This window comes from Montipora foliosa, chromosome 1 (assembly GCF_036669935.1).
Source record: "Montipora foliosa isolate CH-2021 chromosome 1, ASM3666993v2, whole genome shotgun sequence".
NCBI classification, from domain to species: domain Eukaryota; kingdom Metazoa; phylum Cnidaria; class Anthozoa; order Scleractinia; family Acroporidae; genus Montipora; species Montipora foliosa.
This window is the reverse complement of record NC_090869.1, coordinates 63416418-63443897: the sequence shown is the minus strand read 5'-3', so window position 1 is coordinate 63443897 and position 27480 is coordinate 63416418. Positions and strand designations below refer to the sequence as shown.

Genomic DNA, 27480 nt, shown 5'->3' with positions numbered 1-27480 from the left:
ATGTGATGCCACCTTAAATGATATTAAAGAAAGTGAACAAAGATATATATTCAATAGGTAAGCAATACTAGAATACTTATATTGGCTCTCAGAAAACTCGTCTAATTCTATTTTTTTTTCATTCGTTCGTGTGTATTGTGGATGTGGAGAAAACGAAAAGAAGGCACAGGTGGAGAGAACCTCGTTGCAAGCATGAAGGTGTTTCTGCTTTCTGTGGTGGTAAGTATCCTTATTAAGTCCTCGGGCTTTATGTTCCTCACAATTCTAAAGTCTGTCTTTATCAAAATTCCTGTCTTGCTACGAATACCATGAAGGTGATCATGAATTCGTGAAGCTTTGACATAACGTAGTTACGAATAGCTTGCGTAAGTGTAATTGTGAAGTTCTTTTGAAACGAATGCGTAAAACGAGTATCCTTTTAAGACAAACTTTGTCATGATAATTGTTCACTAGTTACTTCACCTTATTGATGCATTTGCAGGAGTGGTTAGGAAGATATTATTACTCGAACATGTATTGGTTTGGAGTGTTAATCATTTATCCTGGCTTTCATTAAATTAACAATATTTCATTTTCCTATTTCTTTTCCGTTTAAGAAAGAAATGTCACGAGCTAGTTAGCGAAAAACCATAATTTCTTCCGTAATGGCAATCAAGGAAGAACATATTTGTTCCATGATTAAAGATCTTTCACATTATTCAAATATTTGAAACTGATTGTTTGGACAAAAATAAAGATTATTTCTTTGTGATGTAACATCGAAATGATCGGGGAAGGATTCATGCCTTTGCGAGGCGCAGGCAGATTTCTCCTGGCTTGACATCTTTACAGGCAACTGAAAAGTTAACTTTTTTAAGCTCTCAAAAGAAGTCCAGAGCTCACAAATCGCGTCTGATATAATCACAAATATGATCTGCTAAACGTGATAAATGGGATGACGATTTACTTATGCTAGATTACAGATTCATTGTAAAAGCCAAACTAAATTTACACTATTCACTGATTTGACCTTACATCCCTAAATATATCAGCTCAAGATCATTCTGTCCCTCGTTCTCCAACTCTAGCAAGACTAGTCAAAAGGTAGTCAAGTTTTTAGTGGTGATTTCATATAATTTGACACGAATATGAACATATGACGGGAAATTTTTTGCGTCTTTCATTGATAAGACTTCTGAGCAAATGTTTTTGGAATCAAAGAAAGGAAATAATACAAGACTCTTCATTCAAGACTATGACCCTTGCCAGAATTCAGCAGTCGCAAAGACTGCCTCGCAACGAGTGATCGCACAATTGCTTAAGATACTGCCACACAGTCCTGATCTACCGAAATCCAAGAGAGGACATGTTTAAATGAGTCAGTGACGACATTATGCTTTGGCAACAGATGCACTACAGAATTTCACGTAAAAGTCGTTTGTGGCACCTAGAAATGTAGGATTTATGCCCTAACACTGTTCGTAAAAAATAAATCAGTGTCTTTGTACTGTGCATTTTTTGCCTTAGTTGACTCACGTGCGGTAAACTTTACCGTTGTCAAAATAGAAGTTGGTCTGTTGACAATCTTATTTTATTACGTGTTCTGTTTAACCGTTGTGAAAAGGCTGAATTTCACGATGGCATTGAAACTGTTCTTGAAAATTCATTTCAATTAGAAGTAATGTCTTTTACAAACTGATTTTCAAACGAGAAATACGAATTAGGAATACGATAAAAGGCAAAAACTAATGATAAACCGTGGGGTTTACAAGCGTTTGTTTGCACTTTACACTTCTGTTACCATCACGCATACTTCTTCTGTGTATGTTCAAAAAATTCCCGCCACTTTAGACAATCTTCGACAAAAAACTTTAAACACTATGGAACATTCTCGCACGGTTTTCGTTCCCCTCCCTTTTTCAATGTTGTTGTAGCCAGTCAAACAGTAAAATGTCATCTCAACACTGTCCAGGGAAAAGGAGTGTTGCAAGGACTTTTGGCGAGGATTGTAGCTAGCAAATCAGAATGCGCGGAAAGCACTACTCTCTTGTGTGATAGATACTACATTAAAGTAGTGGCAACAATGAAGGAAATGCTGATAAGTAGGACTAAGAAAACGCATCAATATTAAAAAACAAACCCACTTGCATAAATTGTATTTCAAACGTCCCATGTCAGTTACAAACATTGTTTTGTTGTTCACATGTGGCAAACACTACGCAAAAAGAACTAGTCTCGGCAGCCAATAAAGCCCTCAGGTTGGCTTATCAATAAAATGCACTGACGTAAAGGAGATCCTCGTGACTAAACGTAAGACGTAAACGGCGGTAGCTCGTTGGTTGTTTGAATAAAATTCAGTTTGGTGGGATGATTTTGGTGTTCGAACGGACCGTTCGCATGGCAAGCCTACTCATGCTTATGGCAATAGCTTAACTTTGGTTCAGAAGACGAGCTGTTGTCATATCCTACCGGATTAAAATAATAAAATGCAATGCGCGGCTGAATTAAGGTAGTCGTTTGAGAACACAGTCCACATGAGTCGCGCCATTGCCAGGTCAAATTTAGGGATTGATATTCATTGCCACTACCATTGTCCTCTTGTTGTCAATGTCATTGTTAATTAATCGTTTCTCTGCTAATTGCCATTGTCACTGAATGATTATTGTCACTGTTATTTTCACTGCTTAACGTCGTTGCCGTTTTCATTTCCATTGTGACTGTGGACACTTAACTGTCACTGTTAGACTTTTGCGTTCGAGCTTGCGCCGGTTATTGCTCATCCTTATAACGCGTCGCTTCGTGAAGGACACATTCCTTCTGCCCTGAAAATCGCAATTGTCCATCCTCTACCTAAAGTACCCCCGCCTAAGAGTATTGAGGACGACATTCGCCCCATTTCGTTAACGTGTCATGTTGTCAAGGTTTTGGAAGGGTTTCACTTGCGCGCATTTTGCCTAACATCCTTGCTGAGCTTGACGCAAAACAATTTGTGGATTCTGGTAAATCCAATTCTGATGCCTTGGTGTACTTATTACATTTGGCATTAGAAGCACTTGACAAAGGTCAGTGCTACGCAAGGCTTTTCTTTGCTGACTTCCAAGAAAGTCTTTGACCCCATCGATCACACAATTTTAATTAGGAAGCTTTCTGATTTTGGTGGAGTTCATAACTGTCTTCTCAGATGGGTAGCTGCATTTATGCTGGATAGGTCCCTGGCCACCCCCATTGGGGGACCAAGCTGGTCTCGGTCCTCTTCATGGTCATGATAAATGACCTCGTAACATCCTGGTGCCCTCGTGCGAAATACGTTGATGATTTGACTGTGAAGGAGATTGTCCTGCGGAAATCTCCATCTCTGTTGAATCACATCGTATATGATATTCATGCTTTCGCCGTAAATAACAACATGAACCTCAACCCGCGCAAATGCAAGACCATGACCTTTGGCTTTCTTCAATACATTAGTTGCGTGCCGCAGTCCATTGTGGTGGGTGGATTCCAGATCGAGCAAGCATCATCCTTTAAATTGCTCAGTGTTTTCGTGTCGGAGGATCTTACCTGGGTTGCGCACTGTGATTATGTACGCCCTTGGACGGCTTAAAAAAATGTGGTGCCTCACCTTCGGATATAATCACCATCTATTGTAGTCTGATAAGATCTTTTATTGAATATGCTGCTGTGGTGTATGGAGGGCTTCCACAGTACCTGTCTGCAGCCCTGAAAAATGTCCAGGGTAGGGCGGTGTCTATAATCTGGCCTGGTGTTTGTTACGAGGTAGCACTTGCTAGCGCAGGCCTTCCTTCTGTTGCAGCGAGACGTGACTTATTGTCCTTATTGTGCACTCGCTTCATTGCGGGCATTTTGCCAGATCATCCCTTGTACCCCCTAATAAACGGTAGACTAATAGATATACGTGCCCATTACTTGCTTAGATCTGGTCGTCAGCATCGTCTTCTCCAAACCAGGACTGATAGATTAAACAGATTTGTAACAATCAAGTTTAAGCCTGGATAAATTTTATTGTTATGTGTATTGTATTGGTGTCTTCTGAGCGCACTCAACCTGTAATTCAGTTGCCCCAAGACTGCAATAAGTTTTAATAATCTACTTCTTTGTTATGTGCAATGTCATTGTCATTGACTTTGCTATTGCCATTATTATTTTCACTGTCGTTTCCATTTTATTGTCACCAAGCTATTATTGTCATTGCCACTGTTGTTGCTATCGATTTTGCCAATGCCAGGTACCATTGTCATTGAATTGATACAATGCTGTCAAATTTTGATTGCCATTGCAATTGTCTTTGCTATATTGTCATTATAATTTTCGTTATCATTTCCATTTTTTGTTATTGACACTGAATTGTCATTGTTATTGCGAACGTCATTGTCATAAAATTGTCATTGTCATTGTTATTGCTATTGCCATAACCATTGTCCTTGTCATTATAATTGTCTTTGCTTTTGCAATTTCCATTATTTTGTCATTGACACTGAATTATAATTGCTATCGCCAACGTCATTGTCATAAAATTGTTATTGTCATTGTCATTGCCATTGCCATTGCCATTGCCATTGCCATTGCCATTGCTATTGCCATTACCATTGCCATTGCCATTGCTATTGCCATTACCATTGTCACTGCCATTGCCATTGCCATTGCCATTGTCCTTATCATTATAACTGTCGTTCCCATTTCCATTTTTTGTTATCGACACTGGATTGTCATTGCTATTGCCATTGCTATTGCCATTATAATTGTCGTTGTCATTGCCATTGCCATCGCCACAGTTATCATCATTGTCCATTGGCAATGGTCATGGTTATTGTCTCGGTCGTTTATATCGTGAGAGTAGTGACCTTTATGTTTAAATAGGTTCTGACAACTTGCATGGTGACCACGGAGTCGTCGCCCTTTGCTTCACCACTGAGAGAACTCGATGAACAAAGAAAGAAAAGGAGTGACTTCATACTAGAGCTAAGTAAGAGTAGGAGCCCTTACGTAAGGGCGAGCAACTCCCATATATTCCTGTCACATCGTTTTCACAGACCGATTTATTTTAAGATTGAATTTCCGGTGAATGAGACTCCCGCAGGAGCCCGATCACCAATCACGGGAAACTCACTTGACGTCATAGCTTAACCGAACCAGAACTGCCTTTGTTATTTTGCGGCAAATGTAGTCCAAAAATAGATTCGTCTGTAAAAAATGCTTTGCTTTGGCTTTGTATGGGGCTTGCTCGCTCCTCCTCTGGGATCCTGGTAAGAGACATTCTACTTACTCAAGGAGAAATTGTTTTTCAAAAAATAAACACATTTTTCGATAATTTCTGAAAATTTATTGCTGTAGCACAACAAATATACGAAAAAATTACGACACTAAAAATAAAAAAACCAGGGTTAACGCTAGAAAGGCCAGTTCAGCACAGTGGTCCGTCTACCCCTTTCAACTTATCATGTACCAAATTTTCGTGTTTGATTCATCGACAACGAGGTGGTCCAACCCTTTTGGTGGAAACACTCTGAGTACATCACCTTTGGTTTGAATTCATACCAAAGCACCGCATACTTCGCTAACCACCTGCAAGTCAGTAAGTAGCCTTCCACAGCTTATTAAGTATGCCATTTGTTTTGACAGTAGAGAACGTCCATCTGAGGAACTTGACATGTGCAGAATGCATGGGAGACACCGAGAGAGACTGCACCTTTTCTGAAGTAGAAGTGCAATGTGCTCCAGGCGAAATCTGCACTACTCTTGAGGCTTTTAGTCTTGCGACTCTCACAACGACCGTCACAAGACAATGTTTCAATCTCACCGAACCTAATTGCGATCTTAATCCGGGATGCAGTGCTCTTAACTCCACCGGCGACATTCAATCATGCCTTCAGTTCTGCTGCAATGTGAGCTTGTGTAATGCTGGAATCCTAACTACCGATGCACCCACGACGATTGGAGTAACAACTGATGGAGGGCCATCTACGGGAGCGTCAAATACGCCAATAACAGCAACAACACCTCTTAGTAAGTAAAGTGTATCCCTTGCATTTTGAACTGATAAATGTATTTGACTTAATTAGTCTCCCATGGAAAGTTGGCCTTGGTCTGCTCACTCCGTAGAGTAAGTGCTTCGGAAAGCTCAATGGAGCCGTTTCGCGTGCAACCCCATTGCTCGGATAACTACAGCCTTCGTGGCATTCGTTTCCATTTCTGTTTAAAGCGTGGAATCGAAAGGACTATGTTTGTGAGCAGTGAATTGCCTACCAAATTTATTGACCAGACCTTTCAGTGGGCATTACTACACCAGCTTCCTTCATCCGCAAATTGTAAAGGAACATGGAAATTTTCATAGGCATGTCTGAAATAATAACATCATAGAACGTGAGGAAAAAAAAAAAAGATTGGCGTGGTAATTTGCAGGGTTTGATTCTAATCAACGAAGAAACAGTTTTTGCTTGTTTTTATTGTGGCAGAAAGTGCCACGTACAAAAGATATGGTCATTAGGCATGAACTCTGTCTTTCCATAGAATACCGTAAGGCCTTAGAAGATATTTCTCTACGAAGGGCTTTTGATCTAACAATTCACGCCGTGATTTTTCACGTGATTTTACAACTTTTCGTCGAATTGATCTGAGCTTGTTCTCATCGATTTCGGCAACGATACAACTGAGCCCTCCACTTTCCGCACATGCAACAGCAGCTGAACCTTACGAAAAGAGAACACCCGATGTTATCAAGTTCTTTAGTTCTTTTGAGACACACCGATTATATTAATTTACTCCAGGACTTGCTCCTCTGTCATCCTCAAATGCATCGTTTTATTAATCAGTGCGTGACAAGGCAGAGTCCCAAGAAAGTAAGTTCCATTTACTTTTCAAGCCTTGTCCAAACGGAAAATGTTTGGCGACCAAACAACATCAAATATTGTTTGGTGACAAAACATGCTGATGTTGAAGTGACTGGCCAAACGGTTTAAAAATGTTTGATCTACCTCAGATCAAATAGACTGCGAGCAGCCCTTAATAAATCAGTCAAGCGGTCCGCTTTTCTGACGCAATTGTGTTTTGTCACGCAAACAAATAAAATGACCGAGGGAGGCTTGGGAAGAGAATACGACTGCCTCATAAAAGCAGGCCGCTCGACTGATTTTTTTTTTTTATGTTTAAGGCGGATGGGTGGCCCCCCGGTAGGGTGAGTGCAATGGCCGCCAGACATAACGACTAATCCGTCAAACACAACGGTTCACCTCAAACGGGGGGTGCAGCAACACGCCAACTTCGCCGGGGAATCGAACCCTGCCCCTACCAACAATGAACAAAAGACAAACAAACGAAGAATTGCATCTAGGAGATGCCTCGTCTGACTTACACTCCTAAATGACAATTCGACAAAAACAACAATAAAGACTCAAAAACAACTGGACGAACCAAAACAAGCACGTCTCAGCACAAGGGTGAAAGGCGACCAATAAAAGACCGCCCGGCAACAGACTCATCTATCGCCAAGACGTTGATTCACCCCAGAAAAACGGCCGCAGGGCACGCAAACGAAACACAAAACGAGAACCTAAATATGAACAACCAAAGCATCATTATGTAGCGAAGTCACCACACCACGAGCACCCCACTGACGAACAAAATAACGACGACGACGGTCAGACCGGAAACGACGGAAAAACAAAGGGAGATTAAACCGGACCCGAGACTTTACACGCTCCATGACATCAACCGCCGAGGGACGAACGCCCCTAAAACGAAAATGATTCGGAGCCCCCCAAATACAAAACTTGCAAACATTTAGCATATAAACAAAAACCCGAGGAACCACAGACAACTCATCAGCCGAGAAACCAAAAAGCACATGACGAACCAAGATAGAAGGACAAAGAGGAGAAGCCAAAAACATAACCGTAACTGACAAGACACTGACCGCAGATGTTGAAGAGACTCGACAGGAGCAGAACAAAAACAAGCAGTAGAGAGAGCATAACCAAAGCCAGCAGGCCTCTCGGCCGTGTGAAGGACCCCGTGTGAAACCTTCCAACATAAATCAATAACAGGACGATCCAAATCAAAAAAGAAAAGCTGACGACAAGTGCAAGACCAATAAAGAGAACCAAACAAAGGAAAGAACTTCTCACAATGAGGAGAGTCAGCATTTTCAGACAAAAGAAACAAATAAGCAGATTTCGTAGACATAGCAGAAACAGGACAAAAATCAATACCCGAACCAATACCCAAAGAAGACGCTGTAAGGGATCCTTTACACGCCCACCAAGCAGTCAACAGAGAACGATAGAACGGAGGCAGAGAATCCGGAGAAAAACAAAGTGGAGCAGAAAAAACGAGATGCGGAGGAGTGGCAAGCCGGAAGAAAACCAAAAAACCATGAAAGAGACCCATGAAGACGGAGAAGAAACAAAACGACGAACCCACTGAACATTAAGAGCCATAACCTTACACTGAAAATTAACGACAGAAAAACCATTCAAACAAGAAGGCTGAACAACAACACGACGAGCGACCAAGTCCCGCTTACCGCTCCAGAAAAACTTAAAAATTAACGTATTTAATTCCACACTGACCCACCGGGGAACATGGATAAGAGAGGCCACGTTCCACACACGGGAAAGGGCCAAGGCATTGATAACAGGTGCCTTGCCCTTATAAGATAACGAACGCTGACGCCAGGAGTTCAAAGCATTTTCCACCGCGGTGATACGCGGCCTCCAATTGTCCTCCTCAAGATTGCTCGTATCCAGAAAAACCCCCAACACCTTCACCTTCACCGACGACCAAGTAATGTTAACCGGTGAGTCAGTGTGACCGTTCCAACAACCCAACCACAAACCTTCACATTTACCATAATTTAGTTTAGCCCTTGACCCCCTCTCATACAAAGAGTAGACATCAAAGACAGCCAAAATACCAGGAACAGAAGAAACAACCAGTGTAGTGTCATCAGCATAAGCAGAAACAACAGGCAAAGAAGATGAAGAACCAGGAAGAGACAAACCAGAAATTAAAGCACTAGAACGGATATTACAGGCAAGAACCTCGGCGACTAAAACATAAAGGAGGGGGGACAGTGGACATCCCTGCCTCACCCCACGAGATAACTTAAAAGAATTTGAAATATGACAATTTACATTTACACAACTACTAACATTATTATGAAATAAATTAACCCACCCAACAAAGACTGCCCAAAACCCATTGCATATAAGGTAGAACGTAGGAACGTTTAATCAACCCTGTCAAATGCCTTTTCTTGATCAAGAGAAAGAAGAGCAGCAGGAGCACCCGAAGAAGAACAAAAATCAACAACATCACGAAGAAAAGCAACATATTCACCAATAAAACGGCCAGGAACACCACAAGACTGATTTTTATTTACAACCAAATGAATTACCTTAAGAAGACGAGCAGCAATAGAACGAGAAGCGATCTTATAATCGACATTCAACAGGGAGATTGGACGCCAGTTCTTGGGATCAAGACGATCCCCTTTCTTAAAAGATAACGTAATGATACCTCGGCGCTGAGAGCGAGACAAAGAGCCCAAACCAAACGCAGAATTCAAAACAAACTAAATCAAAACCCAAAACATGCCAAAATTTTAAATAGAATTCCATGGGAAGGCCATCACAACCAGGAGCTTTACCACGGGCCATGCCCTGAAGAGCCGCAAAACACTCCTCCTGGCTGAGAAGACCTTCGCACACCTCACTATCATCAAAAGGAAAAACCGAAGAAATGTTGGAAAGACGCTCAGCACGAGCATTAGAGTCACAAGGAGCAGCAGAGAAAAGATCCGAATAGAAAGAACGAAAAACATCACACAACCCATCCTTATCCGCAACCAAAGTACCATCACTAGCTCTCAGCGCTGAGATATTACGGTCAGTGCCGTTTTTCTTTTCGAGCCGGAAGAAGTAGGCAGAGGAGGACTCACCCTTCTCCACCCACCTCAACCGGGCACGAACCTGATCTCCACGAGCAACCTCAAGATCCGGCAGAGCACGAAGACGAGACAGAGTAGAAAGATAAACAGGAAGGAAAGAAAGAGTACCAGAATCAACATGAACTTTTAAATGGGCAGCCAGTTCAGACAAAATATCCCTTACAACTACTTTACTTTCACTACGATTTACACAATATTTAATACTTATACGTTTAATATGGGATTTACCGCTGTCCCACCACCCAATGAGGGAAGAAAAAGAAGAATGACGAGACTGCCAGTAGAACCAAACAGTTGAGATGAGGTCGATGTACTCGGCCTCATCCAAAACAGAACGATTGAGCTTCCACAACCCCGGACCCGGAGGAACGGAGTTGGGGAGAGCCCATGAAAAAGAAAGAGAGCAATGATCAGAAAAAGGACATGGTAGAATGTCTACAGAAGACACGTAAGGCACCCAAGCATACGGACAACCGATGAGGAACCAGGTAAAAGGAGAATCATTTGATTTATGAAGGGACTTTTCGCAATCTACAGATCAAACTCCATAAGCCAAAAACTATGGGTCACAAATACGTAAACAACACGTGAATACAAGCGGCTGAGCAAGCGTGGTACGCACGCGCTCGCCAAACATGTTTGATACGGCTGTCCAAACGAACAAAACTTCGACCATCAAACACGAGAACAAAGGAAATGTTTTAAGTTTTTTAATGGAATGTTTGATGGCCTTCAACTTTTCTCAAGCATGATCAAACAGCAGCAAACAAGGTGGCCAAACGGTAAAATGTTTGGTCACCAAACAATGTTTGATGGTGTTTGGGCGCCAAACATTTAGCGTTTGGACAAGGCTTTAGGTAGTGCATTTTCACAGACCGATTCATTTTTAGATCGAATTTCCCGCGAACAAGACTCCTGCAGGAGCCGGATGACCAAGCACGGGAAACTCACTTGACGTCATAGCGTCACCGACCCGGAACTGCCTTTGTTGTTTTGCGGCAAAGGTAGTGTAAAAATAGATTGGTCTGTAAAAATGCCGTGACCTAGGTTTATTATTGGAGTCGCTCCTTCCAAATCTCAACACAGTGGTCCGTTTACCCCTTTCAACTTATCATGTACCAAATTTTGGTGTTTGATTCCTCGACAACGAGGTGGTCCAACCCTTTTGGTGGAAACACTCTGACTACATCACCTTTGGTTTGAATTCATACCAAAGCACCGCATACTTCGCTAACCACCTGCAAGTCAGTAAGTAGCCTTCCACAGCTTATTAAGTATGCCATTTGTTTTGACAGTAGAGAACGTCCATCTGAGGAACTTGACATGTGCAGAATGCATGGGAGACACCGAGAGAGAATGCACCCTTTCTGAGGTAGAAGTGCAATGTGCTCCAGGCGAAATCTGCACTACTCTTGAGGCTTTTAGTCTTGCGACATTCACATCGACCGTCACAAGACAATGTTTCAATCTCACCGAACCTAATTGCGATTTTAATCCGGGATGCAGTGCTCTTTTATCTACCGGCGATATTCAATCATGCGTTCAGGTCTGCTGCAATGTGAGCTTGTGTAATGCTGGAATCCTAACTACCGATGCACCCACGACGATTGGAGTAACAACTGATGGAGGGCCATCTACGGGAGCGTCAACTACGCCAATAACAGCAACAACACCTCTTAGTAAGTAAAGTGTATCCCTTGCATTTTGAAATGATAAATGTATTTGACTTAATTAGTCTCCCATGGAAAGTTGGCCTTGGCCTGCTCACTCCGTAGAGTAAGTGCTTCGAAAAGCTCAATGGAGCCGTTTCGCGTGCAACCCCATTGCTCGGATAACTACAGCCTTCGTGGCATTCGTTTCCATTTCTGTTTAAAGCGTGGAATCGAAAGGACTATGTTTGTGAGCAGTGAATTGCCTACCAAATTTGTTGACCAGACCTTTCAGTGGGCATTACTACACCAGCTTCCTACAAACGCGATCACAATTCAGCAATAAAATTAAGGCAGAATTCGAAGGAACTTGAAAATTCCCGTGCTCCTTTTAAATAAATTTTGCAAATAAACATGGAAATTTCCATGTTCCTTTCATCCTAGAAATGTAAAAAGGACATGAACATTTCCATGTTTCCTTCATCCGCAAATTGTAAAGGAACATGGAAATTTTCATAGGCATATCTGAAATAATAACATCATAGAACGTGAGGAAAAAAAAAAGATCGGCGTGGTAATTTGCAGGGTTTGATTCTAATCAACGAAGAAACAGTTTTTGCTTGTTTTTATTGTGGCAGAAAGTGCCACGTACAAAAGATATGGTTATTATGCATGAACTCTGTCTTTCCATAGAATACCGTAAGGCCTTAGAAGATATTTCTCTACGAAGGGCTTTTGATCTAACAATTCACGCCGTGATTTTTCACGTGATTTTACAACTTTTCGTCGAATTGATATGTGGTTGTTCTCATCGATTTCGGCAACGATGCAACTGAGCCCTTCACTTTCCGCACATGCAACAGCAGCTGAACCTTACGAAAAGAGAACACCCGATGTTATTAAGTTCTTTAGTTCTTTTGAGACACACCGATTACATTAATTTACTCCAGGACTTGCTCCTCTGTCATCCTCAAATGCATCGTTTTATTAATCAGTGCGTGACAAGGCAGAGTCCCAAGAAAGTAAGTTCTATTTACTCTTCAAGCCTTGTCCAAACGGAAAATGTTTGGCGACCAAACAACATCAAATATTGTTTGGTGACAAAACATGCTGATGTTGAAGTGACTGGCCAAACGGTTTAAAAATGTTTGATCTACCTCAGATCAAATAGACTGCGAGCAGCCCTTCATAAATCAGTCGAGCAGCCCACTTTTCTGACGCAGTTGTGTTTTGTCACGCAAACAAATAAAATGACCAAGGGAGGCATGGGAGGAGAAGTTTGACTGCCACATAAAAGCAGGCCGCTCGACTGATTTTTTTTTTATGTTTAAGGCGAATGGCTGGCCCCCGGTAGGGTGAGTGCAATGACCGCCAGACATAACGACTAATCCATCAAACACACTGGTTCACCTCACACGGGGGTGCACCAACACGCCAACTTCGCCGGGGAATCGAACCCCGCCCCTACCAACAATGAACAAAAGACAAACAAACGAAGATTTGCATCTAGGAGATGCCTCGTCTGACTTACACTCCTAAATGACAATTCGACAAAAACAACAATAAAGACTCAAAAACAACTGGACGAACCAAAACAAGCACGTCCCAGCACAAGGGTGAAAAGCGACCAATAAAAGGCCTCGCGTCAACAAACACATCCATCGCCAAGACGTTGGTTCACCCCAGGAAAACACCCGCAGGGCACGCAAACGAAACACAAAACGAGAACCTAAATATGAACAACCAAACCATCATTATGTAGCGAGGCCACCACACCACGAGCACCCCACTGACGAACAAAATAACGACGACGACGGTCAGATCGGAAACGACGGAAAAACAAAGGGAGATTAAACCGGACCCGAGACTTTACACGCTCCATGACATCAACCGCCGAGGGACGAACGCCCCTAAAACGAAAATGATTCGGAGCCCCCCAAATACAAAACTTGCAAACATTTAGCATATAAACAAAAACCCGAGGAACCACAGACAACCCATCAGCCGAGAAACCAAAAAGCACATGACGAACCAAGATAGAAGGACAAAGAGGAGAGGCCAAGAACATAATAGACTGAAGCCACGACAAGACACTGACCGCCAGAGGACAGTGAAAAAACAGATGTTGAAGAGACTCGACAGGAGCAGAACAAAAACAAGCAGTAGAGAGAGCATAACCAAAGCCAGCAAGCCTCTCGGCCGTGTGAACCTTCCAACATAAATCAACAACAGGACGATCCAAATCAAAAAAGAAAAGCTGACGCCAAGTGCAAGACCAATAAAGAGAACCAAACAAAGGAAACAATTTCTCCTCACAATGAGAAGAGACAGCATTCTCAGACAAAAGAAACAATGAGCAGATTTCATAGACATAACAGAAACAGGACAAAAATCAATACCAGAACCAATACCCAAAGAAGACGCTGTAAGGGATCTTTTACATGCCCGCCAAGCAGTCAACAGAGAACGATAGAACGGAGGCAGAGAATCCGGAGAAAAACAAAGCGGAGCAGAAAAAACGAGATGCAGAGGAGTGGCAAGCCGGAAGAAAACCAAAAAACCATGAAAGAGACTCATGAAGACGGAGAAGAAACAAAACGACGAACCCACTGAACACGAAGAGCCATAACCTTACACTGAAAATTAACGACAGAAAAACCACCCAAACAAGGAGGCTGAACCACAACACGACGAGCGACCAAGTCCCGCTTACCGCTCCAGAAAAACTTAAAAATTAACGTATTTAATTCCACACTGACCCACCGGGGAACATGGATAAGAGAGGCCACGTTCCACACACGGGAAAGGGCCAAGGCATTGATAACAAGTGCCTTGCCCTTATAAGATAACGAACGCTGACGCTAGGAGTTCAAAACATTTTCCACCGCGGTGATACGCGGCCTCCAATTGTCCTCCTCAAGATTGCTTGTATCCAGAAAAACCCCCAACACCTTCACCTTCACCGACGACCAAGTAATGTTAACCGGTGAGTCAGTGCGACCGTTCCAACAACCCAACCACAAACCTTCACATTTACCATAATTTAGTTTAGCCCCCGACCCCCTCTCATACAAAGAGTAGACATCAAAGACAGCCAAAATACCAGGGACAGAAGAAACAACCAGTGTAGTGTCATCAGCATAAGCAGAAACAACAGGAAAAGAAGATGAAGAACCAGGAAGAGACAAACCAGAAATTAAAGCACTAGAACGGATATTACAGGCAAGAACCTCGGCGACTAAAACATAAAGGAGGGGGGACAGGGGACATCCCTGCCTCACCCCACGAGATAACTTAAAAGAATCTGAAATATGACCATTTATATTTACACAACTACTAACATTATTATGAAATAAATTAACCCACCCAACAAAGACTGCCCAAAACCCATTGCGTATAAGGTAGAACATAGGAACGTCCAATCAACCCTGTCAAATGCCTTTTCTTGATCAAGAGAAAGAAGAGCTGCAGAAGCACCCGAAGAAGAACAAAAATCAACAACATCACGAAGAAAAGCAACATATTCACCAATAAAACGGCCAGGAACACCACAAGACTGATCTTTATTTACAACCAAATGAATTACCTTAAGAAGACGAGCAGCAATAGAACGAGAAGCGATCTTATAATCGACATTCAACAGGGAGATTGGACGCCAGTTCTTGGGATCAAGACGATCCCCTTTCTTAAAAGATAAAGTAATGATACGTCGGCGCTGAGAGCGAGACAAAGAGCCCAAACCAAACGCAGAATTCAAAACAAACTAAATCAAAACCCAAAACATGCCAAAATTTTAAATAGAATTCCATGGGAAGGCCATCACAACCAGGAGCTTTACCACGGGCCATGTCCTGAAGAGCCGCAAAACACTCCTCCTGGCTGAGAAGACCTTCGCACACCTCACTATCATCAAAAGGAAAAACCGAAGAAATGTTGGAAAGACGCTCAGCACGAGCATTAGAGTCACAAGGAGCAGCAGAGAAAAGATCCGAATAGAAAGAACGAAAAACATCACACAACCCATCCTTATCCGCAACCAAAGTACCATCACTAGCTCTCAGCGCTGAGATATTACGGTCAGTGCCGTTTTTCTTTTCGAGCCGGAAGAAGTAGGCAGAGGAGGACTCACCCTTCTCCACCCACCTCAACCGGGCACGAACCTAAGCTCCACGAGCAACCTCAAGATCCAGAGCACGAAGACGAGACAGAGTAGAAAGATAAACAGGAAGGAAAGAAAGACGACCAGAATCAACATGAACTTTTAAATGGGCAGCCAGTTTAGACAAAATATCCCGTTCAACTACTTTACTTTCACTACGATTTACACAATATTTAATACTTATACGTTTAATATGGGATTTACCGCTGTCCCACCACCCAGCGAGGGAAGAAAAAGAAGAATGACGAGACTGCCAGTAGAACCAAATAGTTGCGATGAGGTCGATGTACTCGGCCTCATCCAAAACAGAACGATTGAGCTTCCACAACCCCGGACCCGGAGGAACGGAGTTGGGGAGAGCCCATGAAAAAGAAAGAAAGCAATGATCAGAAAAAGGACATGGTAGAATGTCTACAGAAGACACGTAAGGCACCCAAGCATACGGACAACCGATGAGGAACCAGGTAAAAGCAGAATCATTTGATTTATGAAGGAACTTCTCGCAATCTACAGATCAAACTCCATAAGCCAAAAACTATGGGTCACAAATACGTAAACAACACGTGAATACAAGCGGCTGAGCAAGCGTGGTACGCACGCGCTCGCCAAACATGTTTGATACGGCTGTCCAAACGAACAAAACTTCGACCATCAAACACGAGAACAAAGGAAATGTTTTAAGTTTTTTAATGGAATGTTTGATGGCCTTCAAATTTTCTCAAGCATGATCAAACAGCAGCAAACAAGGTGGCCAAACGGTAAAATGTTTGGTCACCAAACAATGTTTGATGGTGTTTGGGCGCCAAACATTTAGCGTTTGGACAAGGCTTTAGGTAGTGCATTTTCACAGACCGATTTATTTTTAGATCGAATTTCCCGCGAACAAGACTCCTGCAGGAGCCCGATGACCAAGCACGGGAAACTCACTTGACGTCATAGCGTCACCGACCCGGAACTGCCTTTATTGTTTTGCGGCAAAGGTAGTGTAAAAATAGATTGGTCTGTAAAAATGCCGTGACCTAGGTTTATTATTGTCGCTCCTTCCAAATCTCAACACAGTGGTCCGTTTACCCCTTTCAACTTATCATGTACCAAATTTTGGTGTTTGATTCATCAAAAACGAGGTGGTCCAACCCTTTTGGTGGAAACACTCTGACTACATCACCTTTGGTTTGAATTCATACCAAAGCACCGCATACTTCGCTAACCACCTGCAAGTCAGTAAGTAGCCTTCCAAAGCTTATTAATTATAAGTATGCCATTTGTTTTGACAGTAGAGAACGTCCATCTGAGGAACTTGACATGTGCAGAATGCATGGGAGACACAGAGAGAGAATGCACCCTTTCTGAGGTAGAAGTGCAATGTGCTCCAGGCGAAATCTGTACTACTCTTGAGGCTTTTAGTCTTACGACACTCACAACGACCGTCACAAGACAATGTTTCAATCTCACCGAACCTAATTGCGATTTTAATCCGGGATGCAGTGCTCTTAAGTCCACCGGTGACATTCAATCATGCGATCAGTTCTGCTGCAATGTGAGCTTGTGTAATGCTGGAATCCTAACTACCGATGCACCTACGACGAGTGGAGTAACAACTGCAGGGCCAACAACTGAATGGCCAACTGAAACCCTAATTACCGATGTACCCACGGCGATTGGGGTAACAACTGGAGGGCCATCTACGGGATCGTTAACTATGCCAATAACGGCAACAACACCTCTTAGTAAGTAAAGTGTATCCCTTGCATTTTGAACTTTTAAAAGTATTTGACTTAATTAGTCTCCCGTGAAAAGTTGGCCTTGGCGTGCTCATTCCGTAGAGTAAGTGCTTCGGAAAACGCACCAGAGTGACATAAGCAAGCCACCAGTTTCACTTGCACGAAGGTACCCCATTGCTTGGAAAACGACAGCCTTCGTGGCACTCCTTCCTATTTCTGTTTAAAGGGTGGAAAGGTCTATGTTTGTAAGCAGTGAATTGCCTACCAAATTTATTGACTAGACCTTTGGTGGGCATTACTATACCAATTTCTTACAAACGCTATCACAATTTAGCTATAAAACTAAGGCAGAATTCGAAGGAACTTGGAAACTTCGGTGTTCCTTTAAAATACGTTTCGCAGATAAACATGGAAATTTCCATGTTCCTTTCATCCTCAAAATGTAAAAGAACACGAAATTTTCATGTTCCTTTCATCCTCAAAATGCAAAAAGAACATGGAAATTTCCATGTTTCTTTCATCTGCAAAATGTAAAAGAACATGGAAATTTCCATGTTCCTTTTATCAATAAAATGTAAAAGAACATGGAAACTTCCATGTTCCTTTTACCCTTAAAATGTAAAGGAAAATGGAAATTTCCATGTTCCTTTAGTTTCAGCCGCAAAATGTAAAAGAATATGGAAATTTCCATGTTCCTCTCATGCGCAAAATGTAAAAGAACATGGCAATTTCCATGTTCTTTTCATCCATAAAATGTAAAAGAACATGGAAATTTCCATGTTCCTTTCATCCATAAATGTCCATATATTCATGATCTTAAAGTTCCACGGCGTGCCGGTTTGAGTGACAAAAACACTGGAAAAAGAGGGATGTTTTACTTTGTTTCATAGGCATATCTGAAATCATAACATCATAGAACATAAGAGAGAAGAAAAAAGAAAGATTGGCGTGGTAATTTGCATTGTTTGATTCTAATCAACGAAGGAACAGTTTCTTTCTTGATTTATTGTTTTCATATTAATGATCCATTCCATTTTCCCTAGAAAAATGCCTCGGGAGTTTCTTAAGGACGTTCGCGCCCATTGCTACTTCGCATCCTTACAGCGCACGCAAATTCACATGCCACGTCATGCATCGAGCGCGCGCGCTAAGTACTAAAATGAGCAATGATAGGGCAGATGGCCATTGCTCTAGCTTTGCTTGGATTTAACGATCTTGGATGTTCGGTGACTCCTACTTTTCTTCTCAGAAACAGATTTTATTTACAATTATCTCTTGTCCAAAAATAAACAAAAAAATCAATGTAGGAAGTAAAAAAAAAAATTCTGGAACCCTGCCATCCTGCGGCTGCAAGGCGCATAAAACTATGGTCGCTAAGGAACCTCAACAGTTAACTAAATTCACTTGATGGGTCCACTTAAACAAAGTTTGGTAGAGAACATTTCACTTCGAAGATGCAATTACAATATTTTTGGGCGTATAGACACTGTGGCCTTATTCGCTGAAGAAGCCGGATTTTTTCAGATTTAGGGTGTTTTTCCGGGCAAGTTCTCTCCAAAACGAAGTCGATGACCCTCCATTTTCTTTACATTTCTGAAATCACTAATTCATCATCTTTCAATGGTAAAATTTGTAGAAAATAATCATTTTAGAAAATTTGCGCGCGAACGTCCTTAAATGCTACGAACATTACTAAACAACTAAAACTATGCTGAGATCAAGTTAAGGAGCTTTTTTGGCTTTCTTTCTTTCTTTCTTTCTTTCTTTCTTTACGCAGGAAGAGCAAAACATAACTTAGCACTTTGGAAAAAAGTGCCAGGCACAAAAGATATGGTTAATATGCATGAACTCTGTCTTTCCAAAGAATACCGTAAGGGTTTTGAGAATATTTCTCTACGAAGGGCTTGTGATCTAACAATTCACGATTTTTCCTGTGATTTACAACTTTTCGTCAAATTGATCTGAGCTTGTTCTCATCGATTTCGGTAACGATACAACTGAGCCCTCCACTTGCCGCCCTTGCAACGGCAGCTGAACCTGAAGAAAATTGAAAACCCAAAGTTCTTTAGTTCTTTCGGGACACACCGATTATGTTAATTTACTCCAGGACTTGCTCCTCTGTCATCCTCAAATGCATCGGTTTATTAATCAGTGCGTGAAAAGGCAGAGTCCCAAGAAAGTAAGTTCTATTTACTTTTTAAGCCTTGTCCAAACAGAAAATGTTTGGCGACCAAACAACATCAAACATTGTTTGGTGATTAAACATGCTGATGTTGAAGTGACTGGCCAAACGGTTAAAACATGTTTGATCTAACTCAGATCAAACTCCATAAGCCAAGAACTATGAGTCATAAATACGTAAACAACACTTGGATACAAGCGGTTGAGCAAGCGTGGTACGCACGCGCTCGCCAAACATGTTTGATACGGCTGTCCAAACGAACAAAACTTCGACCATCAAACACGAGAACAAAAGTTGTTTGATGGCCCTCAAGTTTTCTCAAGCACGATCAAACAGCACCAAGCAAGGTGGCCAAACGGTAAAATGTGTGGTCACCAAACAATGTTTGATGGTGTTTAGGCGCCAAACAGTTCCCTTTCGGACAAGGCTGCAGGTAGTCTTTTGTAACGCAGATGTTCTAGTCCGTTACCTGTATCGCTGCAGCAAACAGGTGTCTGGGCAGCCGTATAATGTCAACAAATCCTTGTATAAATCTGGCAGTTTGGCTACCACTGAGGCATTTACTTGAAAGACTTTACTTTTGCTGGTGGGTGAAGTCTGTCAGTACCAACTGGTGAGTGAAGAAAAAATACAAGAATTAGCTATAGATGCAAAAACAATGAGTCAGCCGAAAACATGCTTCCCGTAATTCTCGGTCTAACATACATAATGCAGAGGAGTCTGTCAACAATTATTAACAATTCCTCTAGTTTCGGGCATTAGGGTGTGATGAATTTAAGGTGATGTTTTTGAACGTAGAATCTGTTCCCTGGTTAAACCCGTGTTCAGCTTACCCATGGTCAAGTACACAACAGGAACGTTTCCTTTGTCTGCAAATAGCAACAAGTCACAGGTGTGCAAACTCCCTGGTTGGCGAACTCGGAGTTGTTGTCTCAAGCCAATGTGGATAATGTAACCCTGGCTTTCACTAGTGACACAAGCACAACCACAATCATAAGTAAGTCATGTTAGTGAAAACGAACGTCGACATAAGCATTAAATAAGAACCACGGGATCCGCAATTTTGTTCAATTGGAGCGAGTGCTTTAATTGGCCAGACATAGCAAATGCTGCGTTTCGTTTTCACACGACGCAAAGCGCACGCATGCGCAAGCACAAGGAAAAGGAAAAAAAAGAAGATCCCTATGCTTGTGCTTGGGCTTATGCTTGCGTCAACCCCGTTTTCACGGTGAAATAAGCGCTCTTATGCTTGCGCTTGTGCATGCATCGCTAGTGAAAACCAGGTTTTACGCGACCATTTTCTTTCATTTCATTTCATTTCAAAGTTAAAAAACAAGTTTGATGGTGAGGAGGAAATGTGACTACACTTGCGTATCGAGCTTCTCCCGACATGCTTTACCCCATATTCGTATTGAGACCATTGAGACCAGACATCACTTTGGTTGTTTACAAAAACTACGAGGAAAAACGGTTTTCATGTCGAACTCACCATGGCCTTTTCTATTTGTTGAAGCGTAGAGATATTCAAGTTCTACTTCCTAAAATATGTTTTGAGGAGTTTTTAGGAGTAACTCCATGCTTGACATAATTTTCTCCACATGTGGGAAGGCTATTACGTGGAAGTAATTCTATATACCTTATGTCTCCCTTTAATGGACTTCACGGAGTGGAGGAACTTGTCAAAATGAGTTTCATCCCAGTCCTGAAAGACAACATTCCACGAGTGACGACATGTCACTAGCTGTATAGACTAGTCGGTTATTATAATATTGAAATTTGAGCTTGACAGGGAACAAAGGAAATTGAATTACCGTAAGCATGTCCACACCAATGTTGTCTTCCAACAAGCTTCGATTTCGCGGAACCATAACCAAGCAATTTATTTTGGGGAATCACGGTGACTGTTAATTCACCTTATGATGAAAGCATGCCTTGGTTTATGTTTGTGTTCGAGTCCCACTTGCCGATGTAGTGTAGCGGTACTAATAGAGAGATTTCGCATCGTCTTTATGTGAAAAGGCAAGCAGCAGGCAGAATGCATGAGAATCTTAAATTACCTATTATAACTTGTCTCCTTTTCGAGATGTTGCTCAATATATGTAAGCAACAAGCAAAACATAGCCAAAATCAGATCAGTTTCTTTAACTTTTGGTGAAACGCAAACTTCAGTCACACGTTTGCCCGCTGAAGCTGACTTACGTGATTTTAAGCTCTCAGCCAAGCTACTAGACTTAATAACCACGCGACGTTCTTTCGACGTTATTTCTTTGATACGCCTCGCTTCGTCTTTCATCTCCAAAAACGTGGTCCCCTCTTCATTCACATCAGCCACGAGCTCAAGTATCTCACCGCAAGTACTTAAAATTGTAACTTGGGCAGTCCACCACTTTTTCTTGGCGTCTGTCCTTTAACTGGCTTACAGACGCTCTTTGGCCTTCAACTCAAGCCATCACTGATAAAACTTTATTATACTGAACAACCTTCCTCTAGCCAACTGATAAAAGAAATACAATTTCCATCTATTGGACCTAAAAGACAAACCATACAAACAAAAGTGCCCTCAGTTTTTGACTTCAAACACGGAAATGATAAATTGAAGCACCTTTCAACTTCATCGAACGAGGGATGGAAATAGCTTATTTTTTATAATTCGTTTTACATATACCTAACATGAGAACACTACAAGTCTTTCAACCGAAGATTCTAGAGAAATTAATAATAGTAATATAGAGAAGAAGTAATCTCGGACGTCCAATATATGGTACGAGGGTTCGCATCCTTGGAGCGGCACGGAATGTTGTAGAAGCTCAAGGTAAGTGGTACAGTCCGTTGGCTTTTAGGTAAGGACAGTAAGGAAGAAGGGAAGGAAAGGACAGGCGGTAAGTGGAAGAAAAACGGAAGGTAAGGGAAAGGTTGAGGAGGGTGTTTTTTATTATTCTCTTTTTTATCCCCCCTAAAAAATCTGGGGCCCGTTTCTCAAAAGTCCCGAAAACTTTTCGGGCCCGAAAAGCCATTTGTGAACCTGCCAACCGCTTGTTCAGGAAAGCCGATTTTTAAACATGTTTTCAAAGTAACAAAAAGCAAGCTGACTGTGAAGTTTAACGACTTATATCCTCTCCGTTCTTGAGATCCAGAGGGAATTGTGACACCCGAAAATGGCTCGTAAAGTTTCGGGACTTTCGAGAACGGGCCCCAGGCCCCATTTTTCTTATTACATCCCCCCAAGAAAGGGAAACCCTTTTTTAGACAGTTCATAATAACCTAGCTTGAAAAAGTTTGACCTAGGTTGAAAAAATCAACGTTGGTTGAGAAATCAACCTTGGCTGAAATTAAAATTAACCTAAATTTTATTTCAACCTGTTATAGCCACGTGGCCGCCTAGCCACAGTTTGTGCGTTTGCACGTTTGCGCTTAACAGAGTAGCCGCGTAGAGATGTAGCCGGAAATGTTCTGGCGTGGCCGGGCACTCTACAGTTAAGCCTGTCCTGTCGAGAGGGGGACGTGGGACTGTCAATAAAATGTCACTATGTCCAAATGCAGCAAGGACAAAGACAACAAAGAATCAAGAGAGTTCGGTTTTTGAAGAGACTCTTATAACATCAGGCACTAATTTTTGTAGGAGTCATTTCCATCGTTACTCTTTTAAAGGGAGGGCTTAAAGTGACAAGTGGAGGGGAAAAATTGAGTGTGCCAAAACCTGATCTTATGCTGGTCCATTGTTACTATCTAATACAATATGATTCGTTGGTTTAAGACATTGCAGCCATCAATCCTTAGCGAAGTGGATGGAACACAAAATCGGCTGCGATGACTGCACCACTAAACATCCAACGTGATGTCGAGAGACTAGCCAATGAACAGCGTGATGAAATTCCCGAGGTAAAGCAGTAAACGCACACTAGTCTTGCATATAAAGATTTTAGTATAAATATACAGGTGATTATACAAATCGCTTGCTCTCATTGGCTCGCTATCTCGGATTATCAGCCGATAATCACCTCGACGGACAAAATGGCTGCCTGTAGTCGTTTTGCCACTGTAAGTGAAGATGATTTCGCGTTGAAATGTTTTTTTTTTCTCTTTTTTGAAATAATCACCTGTGTATTTATACTAAAACAATTATTCGCCTCAGACACAGTGATTATTGGTGAATATTCACCTCGACTTCGTCTCGGTGAATATTCACCGATAATCACATCGCCTTCGGCGAATAATAACTTGTTATTATATGACTAGCTCCGTGAGCGGGCAAGATGAACCAAATCGCGCGCTCTGATTGGCTACCCGAGCGGACAAGATGGAGCGATACTGCCCGCTCGGGATTTCTCGCTTGGTCCCGCAAGATCAAAGATCATTTTTTGGTGTTTTAAGTCATATAATAAATCCTTTATTGACCAAGATTGTTCGGTCAAGATGACTGGATATTGGCCTCGTTCTTTTTTTGCGTGTTTATGGACCTCGACTTCGTCTCGGTCCAAAAACACGCAAAAAAAGAACTTGGCCAATATCCAGTCATCTTGACCTCACGCTTGGTCAATAACCCATACTTACTAACCGAGCGCGAGGGCCGTAATGGGGAATATTGGCCCGAGGTCGTGGCAGTACGGACCGAGCGCAGCGAGGTCCGTACAAAAACGTCGGAGGGCCAATATTCCCCAGTACGGCTCGAGCTAGCTCGGTTAGTAAGTAGTTTATTATAAGGTTTTTTAATTACCTTTTGCTTTGTTTTTGCAACCCCGTAATCGGCCCGTGGGCATTACGGGAGAATGATGCCCTCAATTCAGTCACAATTAGCCAAACAGAGCGCGCGTTATATCGGCTACAAACACAAGCCATATAATAATTGTTAAATATTCACCTTCCAATTAGAAACAGTTGACAGGCCGTGGTTCAGCTCTTTTCATACTTCCCCTCACATATCGACATGATTAGTAAATGAAATATGAAGGATATGTTGCTTTCATCTTCACTCGAACAATAAAATATCATTGTTTTAAAAAAAGAAACCACGTCTTAGTTCTCAGTAGGGAACACGATAGCATTCATTTGTTCCTATTCTAGTGAAATTATCACAAATTTTGCTTGCTTTAATATTCGTCTTAGGTGTACGCTGGTCGATGCAGGCGCGCGTCCGAGTGCAGTGGCAGCCCAAGTATCCAGAGTTTGTAATCTTCTTGAGGCATCGAAGGAAGGCGTTCTGGTTGCCGTAAATATCGCAGGCTGCAAAAAAATACCAGTGATTGGGCGAGTCAAAGCAGTGCCGGGGAAACGAAGACTCTGAGTTAGAGTACGTACATGAAAGGGACTTGGAGAACTGAGTGGAGAACATGGGCCTTACTCAATGGGACCATCTGAGTTGATTCTCTACCAAGGGGTTGTGCTCTTTTAGTTCTAGGTTTTATATCAAACGAGCAGAAGACGTTCAGCAGTGAGACCTACAAATACTTGCGGGAGAAACAATTAGGACAGCGCATCAAAAAAAACCATTTTCATTTGAGTGTCGAGGCTAATTAATTGACAGCTTTGGTTTTCGTTTGGTCCATGAACAGGTCACCAACTTGCAAAATCATTTCCGCCAATCAGATACAAAACTTGAACCGAAAAGAAAGTCTCTGTCATATTTATTCTTTTTATGCGTTTTGATGGCTAGTGAATTACTCTGATCTGTGTTTGACTAAAGGGGCTCCGAGTATATCCTTGCGAACGTCTAGTTACCTACATCTTGTGTTTCACGACACTCAATCATGATTGAAAACGGCTCTATAGCTATATAGGGGTTTTCAACCAATTCTCCAAAAAGTGAAGGATTTACCGATACAAAACACGGAAATTTGCAAGTAAACACTCGGAAACGACGCCACACCAATCTAGGACAGGATAGGGCCCGATTCACACGGCACCGGACGAATTTTCCACCGGCTGAAAGATTTGTTCGGCCATTTTGTTCGCACGGAACCGTGCAATATTTTCGCTCTGTTCACACGGAACTGACAAACCAGATTAAAGTTAAAACTTTGCCAGTGATTTTACCATCTGTTCAAGCGCAGAGCGCAACTTTACAAAATCCAAAATGGCGCCAAGAAAGAGAAAGGCAAATAACGGTAGTGGCTGAGTTACCACGCATCCATGCAACCACGCCTTTGCCGTGCAAAATGTCTTCACAGCGCGCTGGTTAAATTTTCAACCACACCGGCTAAAAATTCGTCCCCTATTTGAGCGTTCAAATTATTGTACGGTGAGGCGTCTAAATTTTTGTACGTTTAGCGTGGTTCCGTGTGAAACCAACCCTAAATGCACAAATTTTCAACCGGTAGCAAATTCGTCCGGTACCGTGGTAATTGGGCCTAAGGAAACAAAAAGAAGTGTGGCACAGCTTACGTGGGTAGAATGGTACGTTTTCCTTTTTTTTTTTTAGTTTTATGCAAGTTTTTCAGCAATTAGTTCCGTTCTGTTAGATATGTGAATTATTTTTAATCAACACTAGAATTTACAGTTTTAGTTACAAGCAAAGCGTTAAAAGGGGTCAAATGCATTGAACTTCAAGCCAACAATACTCTTGAACTGGTTCCTGGTTAACCCAATTTGTTGCTACGACTTACTAGTACGAAGATTCAACGAATAAAAGATATAAAATGAATCATGTATTGAACGGCGGATATGAAATCAAAGGAAGCTATGATCCTTCCAGTTATGAACGCAATTTTAGTATTCGCGTAGAGAAGCCTGAAAAATTCAGGACTTCAATGGGGTTTAAACCCGTGACCTCGCGATACCGGTGCGACGCTCTAACAAAATGAGCTATGGGGCCACTGACGTTGGGAGCTGGTCATTTGTGGGTTCTAATGTTCCCGCGATGAATGAATCAACGAATGAAATGACATATGAAATAAATCACGTATTGAACTGCGGACATGAAATCAAGTGTCGCGGTATCGCGAGGTCACCGGTTCAAACCCCGTTGAAGTCCTGAATTTTTCAGGCTTCTCTACGAAATTGCTAAAATTGCACTCATAACTGCGAGGATTATAGCTTCACTTGAGTGCGAAGATTGTTTACATTACTCATTATCACGAAGATTTTTCAACTATTATTTATCGCTTAGTAATTGCGTAGAGAAACCTGAAAAATTCAGGACTTCAATGGGGTTTAAACCCGTGACCTCGCGATACCGGTGCGACGCTCTAACAAACTGAGCTATGAGGCCACTGACGTTGGGAACTGGTCATTTGTGGGTTCTAATGTTCCCGTGATGAATGAATCGACGAATGAAATGACATATTAAATAAATCATGTATTGAACTGCGGATATGAAATCAAGTGTCGCGGTATCGCGAGGTCACCGGTTCAAACCCCGTTGAAGTCCTGAATTTTTCAGGCTTTTCTACGAAATTGCTAAAATTGCACTCATAACTGCGAGGGTCATAGCTTCACTTGAGTGCAAAGATTGTTTACATTACTCATTAACACGAAGATTTTTCAACCATTATATATCGCTTTAATCTAACCCAAATCATTCAGATAGCACAAAATTTCCTATTGATTAACCATTTCCATCGCTTTTGTGTTTGTCAGCATTATGATTTGTGATAATTCAGGTTCATGTGTTCGCACTTTCGCATCTCATAGATTTTAGATTTTCAACAGCCCTTATCAGAGTTATCAGCGGTTTCGCCACATAAACGAGGCTAAGGGATCATTTTGTATCGAATTGACCCTTAAGCCTCTTTTGCACGTAGTTTTAAACAGAAGAAAATGTGCCTGCAGGCTCAACTCCAATATGGTCTATTACAAACTCTGTTTTGATTGACCCCGCAACGGTTACCTCATTG

The 27480-nt window shown here is 41.9% G+C and overlaps 1 protein-coding gene across 2 annotated transcripts; it reads left to right on the top strand.

Moving 5' to 3' along the window:
* Positions 1-81: 81 nt before the first annotated feature.
* On the top strand, positions 82-26288 carry LOC138004318 (threonine-rich protein-like). 2 transcript variants are annotated; one of them, XM_068850806.1, is made up of 7 exons: positions 82-219; positions 4855-4960; positions 5617-6000; positions 11236-11619; positions 17023-17475; positions 23406-23530; positions 24755-26288. In XM_068850806.1, exons 1-6 carry the CDS (start codon positions 142-144, stop codon positions 23426-23428), a joined length of 1428 nt encoding a protein of 475 aa, XP_068706907.1. In that variant the 5' UTR covers positions 82-141; the 3' UTR covers positions 23429-23530; positions 24755-26288. The 2 variants fall into 2 exon arrangements, with proteins under 2 accessions (XP_068706907.1, XP_068706899.1); XM_068850798.1 differs by having other exon boundaries at positions 19247-23530.
* Positions 26289-27480: the final 1192 nt, after the last annotated feature.

Coding starts and splice junctions, on each gene's coding strand:
- LOC138004318 (XM_068850798.1), top strand. CDS start 142: ATGTGGAGAAAACGAAAAGAAGGCACAGGTGGAGAGAACCTCGTTGCA. Junction 6,001..11,235: donor AACAGCAACAACACCTCTTA/GTAAGTAAAGTG, acceptor TTGTTTTGACAG/TAGAGAACGTCCATCTGAGG. Junction 17,476..19,246: donor AACGGCAACAACACCTCTTA/GTAAGTAAAGTG, acceptor TTCTTTACGCAG/GAAGAGCAAAACATAACTTA.